Here is an 18,784-nt window from a genome sequence, read left to right as displayed (position 1 = left end):
CATAGACTACGGTATCTGTGGCATTAGTGGGGATAGCTATAGGCGCTTGTTGGTACGGCATATCTTATTTTGTTGTGGCGAAAGCTGAATGACAGACAACAACAACAGAAAGGCACCGTGGACACACACAGCGCTGTGTGCGTCAAATGTGCTTTTCTGTTGTCCTTGTCGTTCAGCTTGCTCTACAACGAAATAAGCTCTGACACCGGCCTACCTGGCCTCTTGGCCAAAAGAAAAAAAAAGAAGAAAGGGGTCAAGCAAGTGTTGATGCTAAAGGAAACAAGGTGGACGGTTGCTTGCTTAACATGTTTATTTTTCTATTTGGATTCGATAATCCCTTGGTATTAACCATATAGATCACAAGGAAATGATGTGGGTTGCAAGAATTAGTGAGAAAAGTTGCTCAGGCATACACATAGAGGCACGCTTTCGAAGAATGTTTCTTGGAAGACAAAGTCAGCGTGACTGGGCGTAATATACGATTCAAATAAGATATGAAATGAGTGGATCGTTAACACGAAAAAATAGAGATCATAGAAGATATAGTCTACATTTAATCATCGAATCATTTGAACCGCCATGTACGTCGACCTTGTCTTCTTTGGCGTCGACACATGCTTGAACCATTCTTTTCCTTTGGCTGTATAGGTTGAAGGAGAAAGATATTATAGCGACTCGTCTTTACAGCCACAGCTACGACTCGTTAAACAGGCGCAGTGAGACGCAGCGGCCGTAGGAGCATTCGCTCTCAGCCAGGATGCTGGACCGGCGTTTCAGATGGGCACAAATGTGAAGAATGCATCGTTGTCTGCGAAGAGATTTCGTTGTCATCGCGTCAGCCAGTTTCAGTAATCTTTCGCGCCTGTTGGTGTGCAGCGAGTTCTAAATGTGCGCAAGCAATGTGCGATGTCAATCGCCGGTCCTCTACGGCTAAAGAAATGCAGAGATATATGCGCGTGACGGAGCAGAATGTAACATAGCGCGTACAGGCAAGGCTTCACACCAGTGTCGACATGCCTCCGCAGATGTTGGCAAACATTGCTTGTTGAAGCAGACAGGAGAGAAGAAAAAGAAGTGGCTCTCTATCTTCACATCTTGTAGCGAAACGTAGCGCGTCATCGCTTACGGTAGAGAGAAGCAGCACATACGCACCGGTGGTCTTTTGCATTGGCTGCAGTTGTAGCTGCCCGCGCATACGTGAAGTAAAAAGGTGCTTGGAGCTCGATTCTGAGAGCGTAGCTTCAGCTGACAGTCTTAGTTATTATCGAGAGAAAAAAGAAAACTGAGAAAAATAACTGCAAAAGACAACTGCAAGAAGTGACAGTTGCTGCATACTTGCAGAATTATTCAGAAAAAAGAACCTCAGCCGACCACCCTGCCCATAGTCAGCTCAGCGCCTGCCTTCCTGTAAGTTAGCCTAGTACCTTCACGTAGCCAAACACGCGGATACTTCGGAGGCTACGTCATTTCGTTCAAACACCAATGTCACGTGGCTTCCAGCGTTTTACATGGCATAGAGTGTCTGCGATCACTTCGACAATAGAGAAAAAAAGCGAGAGGAGCGACAGCGCTAGCCTTAGGATCCCTCCGATGCAAACTTATAAACAATGACACATCTGCTTTTCTGTGCGGCGACTTGTGAACTCGCGGCTGACACTTTCGCACACTTTTCATGGCCGCCAGAATACGGCAGTATTCGCACACTATATCATAGTTCACTGGGCAGGTTTTACCGACGTGTTCTACTCGTTTCGTGTCAGGATGTTCGAACGCACTCCTGAAAAGAGGCATATGCAGGGGCCTTGTGCTTGTGTCACATCTGACGAACGTGTTTGTCGCAGTGACGTATGCAAAAGTTGTCGTCGTTGTTTGACGTGTAAAAGCACTGCGATTGTAGTATCGACCTCATAACGTGACGCACTGAATTGTACTCGCACATTTTTGTTCGCTTGGTAGAAAGTGATCGTCATCTAGTCATGAGCGTGATTTGTGTCGGAGCGCAAGGAAGAAATCGCTGCTTTTTCTTAAGAGAGCAACTTCACTCTTCCACACCAAGGTACATGATGTGTGGGAAATGTCTATGAGGAAAGATGCCCCATTAAAAGACGGCTTATTATGACTCGCATGGCTGCTTCTTGTCGCGTTATGTATTTCTGTGATTGTATTGGCACGTGAGAAGCATTCTGCGCAGTCATCGTACCGGCCTCACGGGATTCTTTTCTGACGTTTTCCCGACAAAACGCCGAGTAGTTTTGATGTCCGCTTGCTCTTTAAGTGGACTGAAGGAACATGTTGAGGAAATTTGAAAGTGAAGCTTATTGTTTTTCTGTCACTGTATTAATAGCGAAAGAAATTTAGCCTCTGGAAGCTCCAGGCCGCTTAGAAATGTGCTGGTAAATTGATACTTGATATATTAGTAGTTCACGGAACTCGAAGGCATGGTTCTCGCACGTAAAAAAAAGAAAAAAAGGAAACCACACTTCGCAAGTATGCGAAGGTTGGGAAACGATTACGATAGGTTTTAATTTGATGCTACATTTGGTCTCGAAATGCTGGACCTCGCGTCATCGACCTCACTGTAACGCCATGACAAATAACAAAATTTGCTGATCTCATGCAGCAGTAAAGCTAGTTATGATGGCGTGGCAAATAAAAATAATTAAACATGATGTGCGCATTTCTTCTGGCTGCACTTGCGTGTGCAAACCGCTGTGATTGCAGCAACGGCGTATCATGATCTCAGTTTCTCATGACGTCAGTTTCTCGTGACGTCACGACTGGGCGTTAAAGGAGGGTCACGGTGCGATGGACTCTGGCGCAAAATGCTTCGCCGTGCGTATAGTTTGCTATGGACTCGTGGAAAGCTGTCTTATATGGCGCTACAGGCATGACGTTGTGCCGAGCTTCTTGTATTTTGCTTTCGTTCGATGCCTGTTGCACGTTTACGATGCATTAAAGAGCTCTGCTGTGCCTCGTTATTTTGCTGGGTTATGCGAGCTGCTTGTTGCTTTGACGAGATTGCTGCCTCCTGGAAGCATTGCATGGTCTTACTCACTTGTTCAGTGGCGGTCCCAGAGTTGTGCATTTGTATTGTCTTTTTTTGTTGTTGTTGAATAATTGTCGATCGTTACAAGCAACGAAGGGAAATTTTGTGATGACTCCTGAATTTTTTTTTTATAAAGCAAACTGAACGTTGTCCCTACTTTAAATTGCCATTGAGGTTCCTTTTACTGTAATGTTGGATTTAGTAGCATGTACTCATAGGTTTTCTTCCTTGTGTTCTAGCGACTGCAATTTCGTGATTTAGTCAAATTTTGAGTGCTGTGCTGGACTATAGTAAGACAAAGCAGCGAAAAAATAGCTACGCTGCTTCCGTATGCTTTCTGTACTCATTGATCATGCGACAAAAACGTATTGAGAAGTTCCCGAAATAAAAGAAAAAGATGAGTACCAACGCGAGCTGACAATATGAGACCAAGCGAAAATTCTCTTCGTTAAGATCAGTGTTTCACGATGTTTGAGGCGTTAGGTCTCCTGTCAGCGCCTTGACGATCGCGCTCAGTTTAGTTGATAGTTGATGCAAGTCTTGTTCAGTATTTAGTGCCGACTTCCAAATTAAATTACCATGGAGCAATATAGGGAAGCAAATTTAGTTTTTTAACAACAATTATTCTTCAGACTCTAGGATTCTAACCTGCCGTGTGAATGTCTACTGAAAAGCTTTTCCATCGGATATACAGTCTTGTGGAACACTTTTGCGTTTTGCACAGATTATGAGCCACTGTGTCCTATGTAATACATATTTGACTCTACCCCTGCATATTGCGCATGGAGCTACATTCGTAGCCGTGTAATACGCCTTAAACTATAGTGGCACGAATGCTTGAGTTTCTTGGCTATGATAACGTTAAAGTATAACAACAAATCAGAACTTCAACAACGGCTCTTTCTGGCGTTCTCGGCAACGGGCAATCACAAGATTTGTAAAGAAGTTTGCGAAATAGATGCTAACAGAAAGCAAGAAACAATATTCGAAAAAGCAGCGATTAAAACTATCACTGACTTGAGATATATATACTGTGGTTATTTTGCTGGTACTAGGTATCGGAATTTTTTGCAACATCTATTTTCAGCACAGAAAGACAAGAGACCTTATGAGCCTATGCAGAGGCGTTATGTGGTTCCTCAGTGGTCGTTAAATTCCGTAACACTGACTGATAATTGCTTTATTCATGGAAAGGAGAACGTAGGCGTAATTAACCACACATATCTTGTGAACGCAACACACACGTTATATCATTCATCCGAAAGACCACTCATCTGTGTAATGCACAACTAGACTAGATTGATCACTTGTCTGAATATCTTTGTCGCCGCCTTTTCGAACAGCAATTGCTAGCCTCACATACGCTGGATATATAAGTTACTTACTCCCAGGGCACAGTATGGTGCGGCTCATTATATTGAAGTGTTTGCCTTCCTTTGAACCTTCCTCTGAACCTTCATTTGTTCAGCCTGAATGTAATGGACTGTGAGAACTTGAGCTGTATTTATCAAGGTATAGGCTTGCTCAGGGTATGCTGAGCTTGTTACGGGGAAACTCCAGGCAAAGCGCAGAGCTGTTTGAAAGACAATGCGATGCTGTCGTTCTTGTTTGCGTGGCGATGGGACTGATGCCCCTTGTACGCACAACTAGTAACATCAAATATATAATTCGATTGCTCGCGTAAATGAGACTTTGCCACTTCTACACAGATCTGTCCCTGCGCCTCATGGCAGACGTGGTTGTAGTTTGCCTTTAGCTAAAGGTGTGGTTAATATGTAGCACATTAACTAAGCCCTGAGCATCCTTCATGTTTAGGTATCGTTCCTCCAATGCACATGGTCGTTCCTTCGCACCTAAGATATTACGCTGATTTCGGACTCTCTTGTTCGAACTATTGTTGCGCCACTTTGAAGAGGTTAAAGCCGTCGTCAAAGAGCACCCTAACTTGTATTACATCCCCGTAACGTAGTCTACGTGGCAACTTGAGCGCTTCGGATTTTAGTGCTACGACAGCGTTCCTTTATTTTCGTTTCAGAACACTGTGTGCCCTTATGGGAGCGTATGATTAAGTTAGCGTCCTTGATGACTTTTCAAGGTGTCGTGCATCACAAGTCAGGCACATTTCGCAAGGTTTAATACTACAGGACAATTACCAATCTTTCACATCAGATTACGACGCAGTGTGTGCCAAATTGTCAGGTCTCACACTTCACAAAATACAAGATTTTTTCGCCAAGTGGCATACGCGCTATCCTGCGCTCACTTCTGCTGCTGCCTCAGCTGCTGGCGAGCGCTGGTCGACGCAAGTGAGTTGCTCATCTCACACCATTGCGTTTAACCTATGCAAGAATCTGTAAAATAAGTTATCTCGACTAACATAGTGGGAAGTAACAGGCGCTTGACCACTGCGTAAGCTTTAAACAGGGTAAAGGCGCTTCCCAAATGTATTAATGAAAGAAGTGCCAACAATAACACTACAGTAACTCTCACTACAACGCTGGGCACATAACTGCCTTTGAGCAAGGATGATTGTATAAAGTAGATTATATTTGTATAGAAAAATCTAACGTTCGATATGCAAGCAGGCTGTTATGGGTACACGATGACAGCGTGTGGCGTTATTTTCCTCCCTTGAACACTGCGCATATTTTTTCTTGCATGTCGTGGAGCAAACAATGTTCCCTCGTACAGTTTATGACATTTACAAGCTGATGCGTATACGGATTGAATTTTCGTCACGTCGAACTGTTAATCTTTCGAAGCTGGTATTCAGACGAACGCGCAAGCAGCCACTCTTCAGTGTTCGGTGCTTGCACTCCTTCTGTTGTACAAGTTGCCAGATTTTTGCATAACTTCTCCGTGTACGACATACTGCCACCATTACCTTCGCTTTTCCTCCATGCTATTGCTTGCCATCTAGTTTGGATGTACCCTGGGACAAAGACAAAGACAAAGACAATTCGCAAAAGTGTACTTAAAGGTGTGAAATTGAACAGTGACCAAGCTGAAGATTATGAAATATAGATTATGGACAACAGATTTTAATAATTCACTATTGCAGTATCTCTATGAAACTGGCCTGCATGCTTATATGTAGTTTCATACTGATGCAATACCGCGTGGGAACCCAAGCGGAAAAAAATGGACGATGCCCTTTGTGACACCACAGCAGTGGCCACAGCCGCCGACACTACAACGCGACGATATTGTCACGTTCTCACGTACTCAACAAATAATCCTCCGCGTGCCAAACACTATGCTTGCCAAGTTTACAATGTAACAAAAATGTTTTCCACATCCTCTGTTTGCTATTACGTCTTTTCATCAATCACGCATGGAAACTCAGCCTTTCTTCTTTGGTTCTTGAACTGAAACTCATCTAGGTCTGCTGATCGGAAAAGCGGTTTTCGTTTAACGCATTACGCAACCTTTTAATTATCGAGAAGCGACGACAGCCCTGTTTGAGACGATGAATTTTTCTCCAGCCTTCATTTTGTCAGCGATTCATCACAAAAAACACGCCTTTCGTGGCTTTTTGAATCGACACTTTCACACAGCTTTCTCATATAGGCTACGACTTTCCCAAGAAGAGAAAGTCTCGAGGGTCTTCTCGTTCCTGCTGCAGGCAGCAATTTGCTTTTTTTTTTTCATAGCCAAGCCGCTACGTGGGGCGGGTTAACTATGAATCGTCAGTGCTAGCTTTTTCGCCACCTCTCGGGTCGCTCGAAGAGTTTTAAGCGCATTCGCTTCAAATGCTTGCAGACCTGCTCGCCTAAACAATACCGAGATACGTACGGAAGCCGGAATTGTCAAATAACGCATGCTAGTCTGTATATTATGTATTTTTCTCAACAGAGTCACAACATCTAGCCTTACATATATATACATGTATTTCTGTGGTCTCTCATTTTACACTGCGCACAAGTTGCACAACCTATCGTGAATTTATTGTAAGCAACACGCTATAGCAAACACTCTACTCACGCACGTGTCTTCCTAGTAGCACATTTTACTCACAGGCGCGCACGGTTAGTTGATCCAGTTAACAGTGAGGACAGAAAAATGTCCCAGTTTACGACGAGAATGTGTCTCGTCAGCCGGGTGTCTTGTCGCGGCAACGAAGTTTTTCTGTCTTGGATAACAAGGTCGTTGAAGTTAAGTTGCAGACACGTGGTACGGTTGTAGCATGCAATCCTACGTACGACTGGTAAGAGTAGCCTTAACACTCTACTGCTGTTGCTACTATTACTTGTTTGCTATTGCTACTACAATTAGTGTACTTGTCTTCTAGTGCCAGCAACTGCGTGCAACAAGTTGCCGCTAGCTTCCAGCAGATAACATCGGTCTAAGATGCTGTTTCTAAGACGTGCCGCGGATCACATCGGAGTTCTGTTGTGCAGTACGCCTCTTGGCCAATTTTCAGAAGCACGGTGAAAGAATAAGGTCGTAAGATATGCCAATTGGTGAGACGACAGCGTTTTCTGTCGTGACGACAACGTAATTGGCCTCGTCGTCGTAGCAAAAATACTTCACACATTGAACATGGGTTGCTGTAATCACAAGAAAGGTTGTTACTATGTTACGACAATTCGTGTCGCTACATTTGGTGTTGGCAACCGAAGTTCTGTCGTGACTACAGAAAACTGCGTTGCCACGACTGGACGGCAGACTCACGACACGATTATTTGCCCCCGTTTTTGTTATATTCCTAAGTGTGCACACTAGTCGTGACACCGGAAAACTTTTTTTTTCACGTTGAGATATTAAACTTACGAGTTGATTTCGTGACCACAGGATGTCGTGATGTACTACAGGAACTTTCGTTACAGCAAGCGCTTCCTTCGTGAGTTGCTTCGTGATGACAGCAATATTTACGAAAATCACAATGAGAGTGCCTTTCGTGACGGCAGAAAATTTATTTTCGGCTCTTTCAGTGCCGAAGTGTCGAGGAAACAGATGCGTAAACATTTCAATGTTTTGATATCTGCGCGTCAATGAGCAAATGAGAAAGGAGAGTTTTGAACGATACGTTGTCGCGCTGGAGATCTATGTGTCGAGATTATCAAAACTTAGGAGATAACCGCGCGCGCGGTGTGGCCCTTCTTTCGTCTAATGCCACTATTCTGTCAACAACCTTTCTCCCTCAGCGCATGTGATAGCCCACAACACTGCGAACCATTCTATAGCTAACGCGTGGGTCGCGTTGCTTTGCGACGTGAACATTACACAATTGGTACTGCACCAAACAATGGGAGCAACATCGCTACAAGAATTGTAAGTGACATCGCACTTTAGACATGTCTTAAAATAATTGCGTACAACAATAATAAGCAACTATACCAAAAGGATGAACAAAATCGAGTGATCTTACTGAGCGACTGTCTATATATCGGGCTTCCGCGTTGATGCTTCCTGAGTGCGATGTTCCTATAGCTGTTATCTGTAGCTAATTTACACATGATTGCTGTAGTTGCGGTTTAAATAAGTCGTAGAGCATTGGTCTCACGACCGCCTAATTGACCTTGTGCAAGACGATTTCTTTTGCGTCATATTTTATGCGTCGTGCTCCTAATAGTAGAGTACTCTATGGCGCGTGCAAAGAATCAAAGAAAGGATAGACGCAGTTGAGCGAGTGGGGAGCAAAGCCCGACGCCGTACTTTATCTGCACTTTCTTTCCCTGAATTTGATTAGACGCTAGTGCCGCGGGACTTCAGCGGTTTCATCTAAGCACGTCACTGGGAAATGAGCCACCTAGTGCCTCAAGACTGAGTACTTTGACTTGAGCGTGTGGCGCCACTGGAAATCCTATTGAGCCGCTCTCTTGTGAGCAGGACTGCAGTGCACGTCTTTGTGATGTTCAAGCTACGACGCCGAAGCAGACTTTCATATCAGAATCTTTTTCTCACGTGATATATCTTAAGATATCGTGACCTTCCCACATGTCTTGAATGCGCGTTTGACAAAGTGCAATTCTTGCTTTTCTGTCAATTGTTAGAACCGCGCAATTGCCTTTAAATGCCGCGGTTATCTATGTACTGTCATAAGGTAATCACGCCACTATCGCCTGTACTCACGCGCTTGCGTTTGCTTTGTGGAGAGAGATCTCTTAACTTATGCAATGATGATAACTATGATGATTTCTTCAAGAAGCTCATTGTACGGGCTAGACCAAGGACCCGGTGACATTATGATAACATATAAATGAACATGTATTGTACAAGATGATGAGATGCCCTCGCTTCCCGCCTGCTTCATCCCCTGCGGATCACAGCTGTTTTTCACTGACAATGTGTTCCCAATGTACCTTGCTGTGGCTCTTTGTTTACTTTTCTTTGAGATTGCCGCCGCTTTGCAACATTTGTTTTTTTGGTTTTCTGTGTGTTCCTGTGATGTACCCATTTTGCTGTTTCCCCGTTCAACTCGATGCATTAAATTATGCTGCTGAAATGCGACTGAGTTTGTGCTTCTTTTCTTTTGCTTCCTTGGTTGCCTCTCTTTTGTTGAACGGGGCTGGTGCGCATTGTCTGCGGTGCGCTTACAGGCTCGACGTGCACTGCTGTTACAACCCGTGCAAGTGAGTAGCATGTCACCTGTGCGAGTGAGTGCGACGTAAGTTGCATGCGTATCTAAATGTTGCGGTACGGCTGATCGATCAGCCGGCTTATCAATCAGTCACAATCCATGAGGTATAGTCACTACACGAGAGCTGCGTAATAGTCTGATCAATCAATCAATCAATCAATCAATCAATCAATCAATCAATCAATCAATCAATCAATCAATCAATCAATCAATCAATCAATCAATCAATCAATCAATCAATCAATCAATCAACACTTACAGCTGTACAGAGTCCACCGTTGCCAACCATTCGATTTGCGAAAACGTCGCTTAATATTACGACAGGAACTAGCCAACACGATAACACACGTATTCTAGTTTAGATTTCAAGAATTAAGCGGAACGCCCCCGCTGATAACCGGTGTTTTATTAGAGTAACCGAAGCGGTCCCATGAGAAAGGAAACGCGTTCTTAAACAGCAGAGCATTAGGCGTGGTGATACGACAGGAAATTCGAAGGCATAGTACGGAATAGGCTGCCATTTTCGTTCTGCTGTAAATTGGGTGACGACGACGTGTAGGAAACGAGATGGCACGAGAGCACGAAGATGGCCTTCTGAGGGCTTTTAAGTTCGAATAGCGGCTTCAAATGCTTTAAGTCCTCAATCGCGCTGCAGTGACCGGTCCTTATTCTTGAGAGCAAAGAATCAACGTTCGGGCGACGGACACACTTTGTCAAAAGAAAGAAAACCACCGTACAAGTTACCGCAGCTGACTATGGGCCTTGAGATAAGCCTCCTTTTGTGTTCACGCCTATTGGAAGTTCGGGAGAAGGACGCCAACTGTAACCCTCAACCTCTGTAGATCATTTTTGTGCTATGGGGTCCGTACCATGACTACGACGCAGCCGGGACTCGGCAACGGCACGCGGGCATTTAGTGGCTTTGTTTCTTTCGACGAAAGCCGTACGTTTCGGTGGAACATCTCGGTTGACAAGAATGTTGTTTACCACGAGAGTTCTTCAGTCGCACCAGTTCCAAAAGCTTTCTTCAAAATTTCGAACGCTCGGAAACGCTCGGAAAAGTGAACGGCCGTTTAGCGCAAGCGCACTTAACCTCAGCCCCAGTCGCCAAGTGTTGGCACTGCTTGTGGAAGCATTGCGGATCGGTAACAGCCAGCTGAAAGCAAGGCCAAGGTGACCGAATGCAGATAGCAAGCATGCAGGATAACTAAACAGGCTGAGTACTGTCGCGCCTGCTCTTTCTGCCAGCTCCTGCAGTTCTCGGCAGAAGTGGCTGCCATCTGCAATGGCTGCAGATTCATGGCCCGTATTCAGAAAGCTTGTAGTTCGTAAGTTCATTTCGCTTTCCTAGTAATACGTCCGGCGTGATGAGTGGCTGGCATCATTTCTTAGGGACAACAGTTTAGAAGTGTGCTTTGCTGGGCGAATTGGTGCATGGTGAACGTATAGGGGGTTGCAGCAAGTACGGACGCGCGCACAACTAAAAGGAACGGACGGGACAGCGCTGGTTCCAGCGTTGTCCTGTCCGTTCCTGTTACTTGTGCTCGCGTCCGTACTTGCCGGATCCCCCTGTACGTTCTTATGAACAGATTTAGCGTAACATGTGTTTCGTGAGTACAGGGTCTGGTTTGTAGCCAGCGCGCGCGCAAGCTTTCAATACAGACAGCACCGCCAGACCACATAGGAGGATGCATATATTGTAGGAGGCTTTACGCGTTCGGAGATTCTTTGTCGTCATCGTTAATATCGAGGCGAAAGTTTCCACGTTCTACAAACCAGCGCTGCATGCCTCCAGGCAACGGGGGCGGAGGCCCACAAATTATGCTCGTGCATTCTAACGCTCGTTATTCTAACGCTCGTGCATGGATCGGGCGAGGCCTCGCTTGGTCGTTTCTAAGCAGGCCATGAAACGGGTGCGCGCCTGTTGTTAAAAGTGTCGTCTCGTTTCTGTCACTGTGCATGGCGGCTGGTGTTAGCACCACTTCTAGAGTGCTGAAATAGCCGTAACGCCTTATTGCGAGTGCACGGTGCCTATTCTTGTCTGTAAATGACGCGGCAATCAGCAGACGACTAAGCTATCATCACTGCGACGTACGAAATTCTGACGTGTCGGCTTTATAGACCAGAATTTACAGCGCTTCTAGGGGTAAACCAACTTTCGCCGGGGAATACTGGAACTGTCGGAAGCAACGACAACTGCGATGACGTTCAGCCTGTTCTTATCGCTTTTCGCTTGCGTTCGCTCGCCGTAATCTTGCCATGAGCTGCCCCGTCATCAAACTAGCAGCCCAGCGCGGGTTGCGCCGTAGGCTGGCGACTGTTGTCGAGATTAAGTGTGGTTAGTCTAGACGGCTGGGTGGTGCGAGAGGGCAACGTACTCTGGTCTGTAATGGGAACTGGACAGCTGAGTGTACGATTGAGCGACTCTCGTTATCACAGCTGCGAGAGAAGGACTGCAAGGGTGATTTCGGCGAATAAGAGGCAATCGGCAAGGCTGTCTTCCTGCAACGCAACATATGCCCTTATTCTCTCTCGTCCAGTATCGGCGGGGACCCTGGAGTTCTCGCTGCTCTTGCTCAATGGTGGCAAGGCGCTCAAGTGCATCATCCATCGCGCAAAGGTGACTGAATTTGGCAGCTTCTGTTTCATTCGCGGCTTTAAATACGCACTCTTATCGCAGCAACCTTTTTGGGCCACAAATCCTTTATGCGATCCTCATGATCCTTCCTGTATTCAGAAAGGCCATATGCGAAGTATATTCCATATCTATAATCACGTATCATCGCATGTGATCCTATATAAAGATGTTTTATTCCCGTATGCACCAATACGATCGCATGAAATTATGGTGTGGGACATATTGGTGCTTATTAGTAGGGTTATAAACGCTAACTATATGATCCAAGGCCATTTTCCGATGATCTCGAGTTAATATAGCCGTTATGTAGACGCTAAATCGCGTTTGGTGATGTGGTGCCCAGTCTACGTCGAGCGAAGTGAAGTGTTCCGTCCAACTCATAATTTCCAGGCGCACGAAGATGTGAAAATGCGCAAATTTAATAAAGGTTGCCGCGATAAATGCGTATGCATGCAGGTTGCGCGTTTTGTGTATTTAAGCGAATATCTACGCGTACAGCCTTTGTCAAAAGTATGGGGACTACTCCACGCCTTCCCCACAAACGTCGTTCGACTGTGCGGTGCGGTTCCTGTGGCGCATCCTGACACTCGAAACGTCTGGATGGCAAGCAAGAGTTCTTTGGATTGTTTAAGGAGTGACTATATACCACAGGAACTCCCTTAAACAACCTGTGATCAACCTGGCGGTCGCAGAAAACGTAGTTCGTATACTTTTAACGAAGCGTGTACGCGTGACATATATTGAGGCACTGAACGCGCTGAGGTGGAGGCCTTTCGGTCGCCTGTAGCCCTGCAATTTTCCCACCAGAGGGCGCGACAACCATAAGGTGGCGAGACACTGGTGTCCGAGCATATTATCTCGACCTGATTGGCATGAATGGTCTGGTTGGCCCGATGGGGTTTGACCTGAATTCAGGCATGCTGGGAAAATGAAAGGAGAGGTGACCAGAACGAACAGACGCATGCCTCACCGAATTCGGGGGCCTCTATTTGCAACAGCTTTTTGTTTCTAAGGTGGCCGGCCACCTTCGCAAATGATACGTCCAGCACCACAATTGGCTTACGCCTGTTCTTGCTGGCGTAAGAACTATTTGTGACTATGGTCCCCTGATTTACGCAGCACGTATACTCCGTCCTTTACTCAGGTGAGTACTCGCTTCGGGATTCTTTTGCCCACCAGAAGCCCTCATAATGTCGATCAGTTTGCGAAAGTATTACAAACTGAAAGGCAACCTGTAGCTAGGGCGGCCCCAAATAAGAACTTTTTTTTTTTGGCCGAGAAATCCACTTTGCGCTTTTCTATAGTGTTGTGCCAGACGTACAATACAGTACAGGTAAGTATGGAACGCCTATAAATAGTATTTGAGCACTGACCGCAAGTAAGACGTGAAGGCCTATTTAGTGCATTTTATCTGATAGTTCACTACCGGATATGTAATACTAGTCATCTTTACGCTGTAGTTAGGTGAAAACTAAGGACGGCTCGGCAAGGAGGTTGTCCGGTCATTTAATAAATTTTCGCATTGTTCGCGCCTGTCGTATGCTTGCACTTCTAAAAGGCCACAGAGAAGTCGTTTACCCCGAAAAAAAGATAAGGGAAGGAGCTGTGCTTCAGCGTTCGATACAGGTTTGGTCCATATTATATACAGGGCGTTCCAACTAACGTTAGCCAAGCTGTTCGACGAAAAAGGAGATTAAAAATACAAGCACGGTGCAAGATACGCTCCTCAGACTTATCGTCGCACCTTTGGCGGTCGAACGCTGTAGGTTTTATAATTGTAACTTACACCGTGTGTTTTTAAATATTCATTTTTCACTGAACAGCTTGGCTGACTGTAGCTGGGACACACGGCATATGATCCTCTAGGATCAGATCGTGTCGTTTGAGAGGGCGGTCGTAGCCAAGACGGCGCATAGATTCGCGTGAACATGTTTTGTCTCTCTCCGTATATGTAGTGTACACGATAAGCTCAGAACGATTCTAGGCAGAGTACAGAGAGCTGGAATCACTAAACTGTTCATCAATAGGCTCCACCGCACTTGAGGAACAGTGAGTGCTATCAGCAGGGTATCGAAACAGAACTGATCAAGAAGGCGAAAATAAAACCCTGCTATTCATTACACGAGTTGTAACTGAACCAGAACATTACCATTTTTTCACTCCTAATTAATATAGAGAAGAAAATATTGGGGGCCAATCCACTCTGTGAAAGTGTAATGACAGTGAATTCGAAGGTGTCGTTGTGCTCCCAAATTCGCCCTCAATCCATGCTGTGAACGTGGTTGGACAACAAAGCGAAACCAGTGCGCGAAACAAAACACGATTGAGCGGGCTGCAATCCAAAGGAGTGCACAGAAATAAACACGTTTGTTTATAATTTGAAATTGAACACACTTCTTGCCTAATTAGCTTAATGGAACTTGGCAGGACTAGAGCTTTATCTTAGCAGAAAAACATGGGACTGTCCGTTTCCCTCCTGTAGAAGCCCATGTATTGACCACAAACGGGAATACCACAACTTTTACAACTTCACTGCGAACTGCTTAATTAAACTCGTCGTAATGATAGAGTCACCTTAGCGGCCAATTGTCATATAATTTGGGGGGATAGTTTTGATAAAATACGGCACCACACTACGCCGACACAAGCGCCGCCGCGGTCACCGCACCTCCCACGCATGTGCCGCCACCGCTGCTGCAGCCGCGCCGGAAACTGCGACGCGCGTGACGTGACAACCACAAAAGCGCAGGCCACGTGCACAGGCGCCGTAGCCACACTCTCTCCCCCTACCCGTTACAGCGGCGTAACAGCTCGCTGTAAAATAAAGGCTTTCTGCTCAAGTTGCCACATTCTCTGGAACCTTTCATCCATGCGATTGCTGGACTTGTGTATTAACCATGCTACCTCATTTGCAAATGTAGATGTAAATCCTTGCAAAATGCACACACGCTTGATGTCGTCTTTAGAAGTGGCAGCACCGCTATAGGTTGGTTTGCAGCGCGTCGCTTCTTGAGGCTGGCATGTTAGTAACACTGTACCTGCAAACTATCCTGAATATCTTTTAGTAAAGTTTAAGAATTCGGCCTTGTTGTACGGTTTTAGGAAAGCGCCGTGTTAAATTTTTGGACAAATTCTGTTCGCGAAAAGGTTTCGCTCGTAGATTTCCGAGATGTATTCTCGATAACCTTCGGATGGTGCCAAGACACCGGAGAGGTAGTTCCTTCGGACAGTCTATTCCACCAAGTTATTGTAACAGGTAAAATTGGCGATATCAAAATGACTGCAACATTCGCTGTCATCTCAGAACCAGTGTGCTGCTTGTCATTGTCGGCCTTTCGAGGTTTGTTGTCGCTTGTGTGCTGTGTCAATAGCATATCATCGTTAATGAAATGCGTATGATCCCACACAATGTGCGTGCTCAGGGAAAAAAATTGCAATGACTCCCTATCCTACTCCTAAATGCTTCTCAGTCACGTTTCGACAATGAGGTCTTTTCAAATTACTTGCGGCCTGACAAAGTGCACGCGTACATTCCTTGGAGTCCCACCGTGCAGCTGAGAAGCACCATCGAGCCTTAGCACAAAATAATATTATACCGTTTTCTTTTAATTACTATACCACTTTGTAGCCTCTATCTCGCAAATCAAATTCAGAGTCTGTAGATTGCCTTAGACTTCTTGAATACCATTTTTTATTTTTGTTCACTTGGCTACATTATAGAATCGATATTTTGTCTGTAGGCAAAAGCCGTTAACAAATCCAAAGGTATTTGCTTGGTCTACTGTCGTGCATAGACCACCCAATGGGTTGTTTGCAGAAAGAAAGACCTAGGTCGAGAGAAAGTGTATCAAGCCATAGCGCACAGGCTGTCGCAGGCAATCTATACACTTAATATAGCAGCCCGTCCGCAGACTTTTTGTAAACTACTTACGTATAATTTTCATAGAGACTGGCGCCCGAAAACATTATGCAGGACCTCCACTAGCGTTGTCTAAGTATGCGTAAGCATTGTGCCACTTGCAAATCTCCACGCGTATGACGTGTTGTATTTAGCTTACGGCGATTGACGTAGCAGTAGACGATTCTATAAATGTATCCTTTATTGGCCTTATTGTGAGCAGTTCTGGCTCTTGATCCGACCAGTACAAACCCTTATCAACCCTTTTCGTCATTATCAACCTTATCGGAATCGATCCGACCATTATAAGCCTTTATCGCTCTTTAGCACCTTATCCATCTGCGTTGGACCATTATGAACCGCTTTCAGACCCATATAATCCCTCATCACTCCTTATCGTCCTTATCAACTCATTGACTGAGTGTCTGTATTATGCAACCACAGAGATAACGCGTTACAACATATTCATATGGCTGGATTTGTTCGTCTGCTGCAAGGGTGGGTGTTTAGCCCAGTGGATATGACACTCGGCTTCTGAGTGTGGGGTCGTAGTTTCGAAACTCACCACAGCCAACGTTATTCTTCGAAGTGTTCCTTTCGAACCTATTTTCTGTTCTTCTTTATGGAGCGAATCATGTTACACGTTACGTCGGACCGAGAGACCGACGGACGGGTTTCCTGAGTGGGTCCCTTAAGAATGCTTACGTGTTCAAAAGAGAGCCATCCCTTTGCAGAAGGAGCGAGATTCTTTACGTCTCAGAATGCTACTTGTCGCTGTGATTGGGCGGATGTGGCGTTCCAGTGCGAAACACGAGGTCGATAGTTCAATTCCCGGGTGCAGCGGTCGAATTTTGACAGGGGTGAGATGAGAAAACTATCGTGTACCAGAGCATAACGTTAGACAACGTCGGGATGGTCAGAATGATGGGCGGTCTCCAAATCCACGGCCCCAGCGACTGCTCCCACCGATAGAATTACATAAAGTAATCTCGAAGGCTATGCTTTTGCTAACTGCGCGCGCTGGAAGCAAACTTGGAGCCGGTTCCTCGTCATGGGCACCATCTTTTGGACAGCACTTATTTCTGTGTCTTTCGCTATGCGGAGCCTGTCGAAGCTTCTGTTTTAGTTTGGAATGCTACAAACCGAGCCAAAGAAGTCTCGAAATATTTATAAAAGTCATTAGAGTGATCCAAAACGCTAGGACTCCAGCTGTAATGAGATAGTTGGTTGTCTGGCACTACGTGTTTTTTTTCTTTTCTCGTTACAAGTGACCAGGTTTTGGTTCCATATTCTTAGACCCTGGCATCCAATATCAGGGCTGTCCTGGATCCGTGAGGTAGCAGATTAGCCAGGTGTTGACGAAACATGCTTACTCCCGCACTCTCTTTAAGTTGGCGATAGAAGCCTGGCTCTGAATTGGCTATGCGAAATGTTGTGACGCAGTGTGCGACCAAACTTACACCCTCTTCTGGTCGAATACACGCGTTGTACGTGAGTTGTGAAGTGGATTACAAGTAATCGGCTCAACTCATCCTGAAACCGACGCTCCCTTGCTGAAGCGCATTAAGCTCCTGGACTGTGTTTCAAGTCGTCTATGTGATGTAGCTTCCGTTTTATGCGCAGAGCACAGCAACCAAGGAGACTGTCCAGCTATCTCATAAGGGTTCCTATTGTTCACGCCTGTCGTATGCTTGCGCGCCTAAAAGGCTAAGCCGTTTTCCCTCAAGCACCGACGGGCCGGGAAGAAGATTTGCTTATAATATAAAGCCTTGTTTAAAAACTGAATGTCGACGCCATGCGAAAGCTGCGACTTATCGTGTTGCAGCTTGTTGAGATCATTCTAACGACACAGTTCCTTTTTAAACAAGAAGTGTCGGCATTCAAGCATCTCGCCTTAGTGCTATGTTAGCCCCTATGCAACTGATTTCCTGACGCGTGCAGAGCCAGCAATATAACGCAGTTCTGTGTCAGTGCTGGATGTAAAACGAACAATAATATTTTAAACTTAAAATATGCAGGCCGGACGTGAGCGCTCCGATAGTGAAAAGGGAGTACTCACCGTATATTCCCGTCTATAGCCCGCAAGCTGTACCAATTTGAATGCTGACATTTCGTGGGGTGCGCACAATCTGCTGGTGCGGAGTATGCATGATTTTATTTCTTAAGATCGGAGGCGCGCTTGAAGTTAAGGCCAGACTGCGCCTGCAAATTTTTTCCGTGCTAAATCACAGCAAGAATACGCTCCACAATGACCACCGCTGCGAACTAGTTGTATTCCCAAATAATTCGATCGATCTGCCTACTTATGGTGTGGTTAGGGTATAAGAAATATACGTACGCCGTCAAACGTAAAACATATGTGAGAGAATGTTCAACCTTGAAGGAAATGATCGAGCTCAGTATAGTCGACCGCTTGCAAGAACTTAAGATTCTGAAGGCGATAAAGACATCGAGCAGGCCGTTCGTGGGATAAGACATGCTTGACTTGATTTTGTTCTGGCAGCCCCGACGACAGTGATTTTGTCGTCTTTAATATTGACTCCTTTATACCGCCTAACAAAGGACCCAGGCTCTTAGTGGTTGGCAACAAAATCTTCTGCTTACCTACTGTGTAATGGT

The 18,784-nt window shown here is 45.5% G+C and overlaps 1 protein-coding gene across 2 annotated transcripts in view; it reads left to right on the top strand.

Annotated features, from left to right (window-relative positions):
* Rph (Rabphilin) overlaps nt 1–18,784 on the top strand; it is a 133,026-nt gene that overhangs the window by 82,898 nt on the left and 31,344 nt on the right. For both annotated transcript variants that reach the window (XM_055064373.2, XM_055064370.2), the window contains exon 11: nt 12,170–12,249. In XM_055064373.2, coding sequence (XP_054920348.1) covers nt 12,170–12,249 — 80 coding nt within the window. The remainder of the gene's footprint in view (nt 1–12,169; nt 12,250–18,784) is intronic.

This window comes from Dermacentor andersoni, chromosome 3 (genome assembly GCF_023375885.2).
Source record: "Dermacentor andersoni chromosome 3, qqDerAnde1_hic_scaffold, whole genome shotgun sequence".
In the NCBI taxonomy this organism is placed as follows: Eukaryota; Metazoa; Arthropoda; class Arachnida; order Ixodida; family Ixodidae; genus Dermacentor; species Dermacentor andersoni.
The sequence above is the reverse complement of the archived record's forward strand: the minus strand, read 5'-3'. Positions and strand labels throughout refer to the sequence as shown.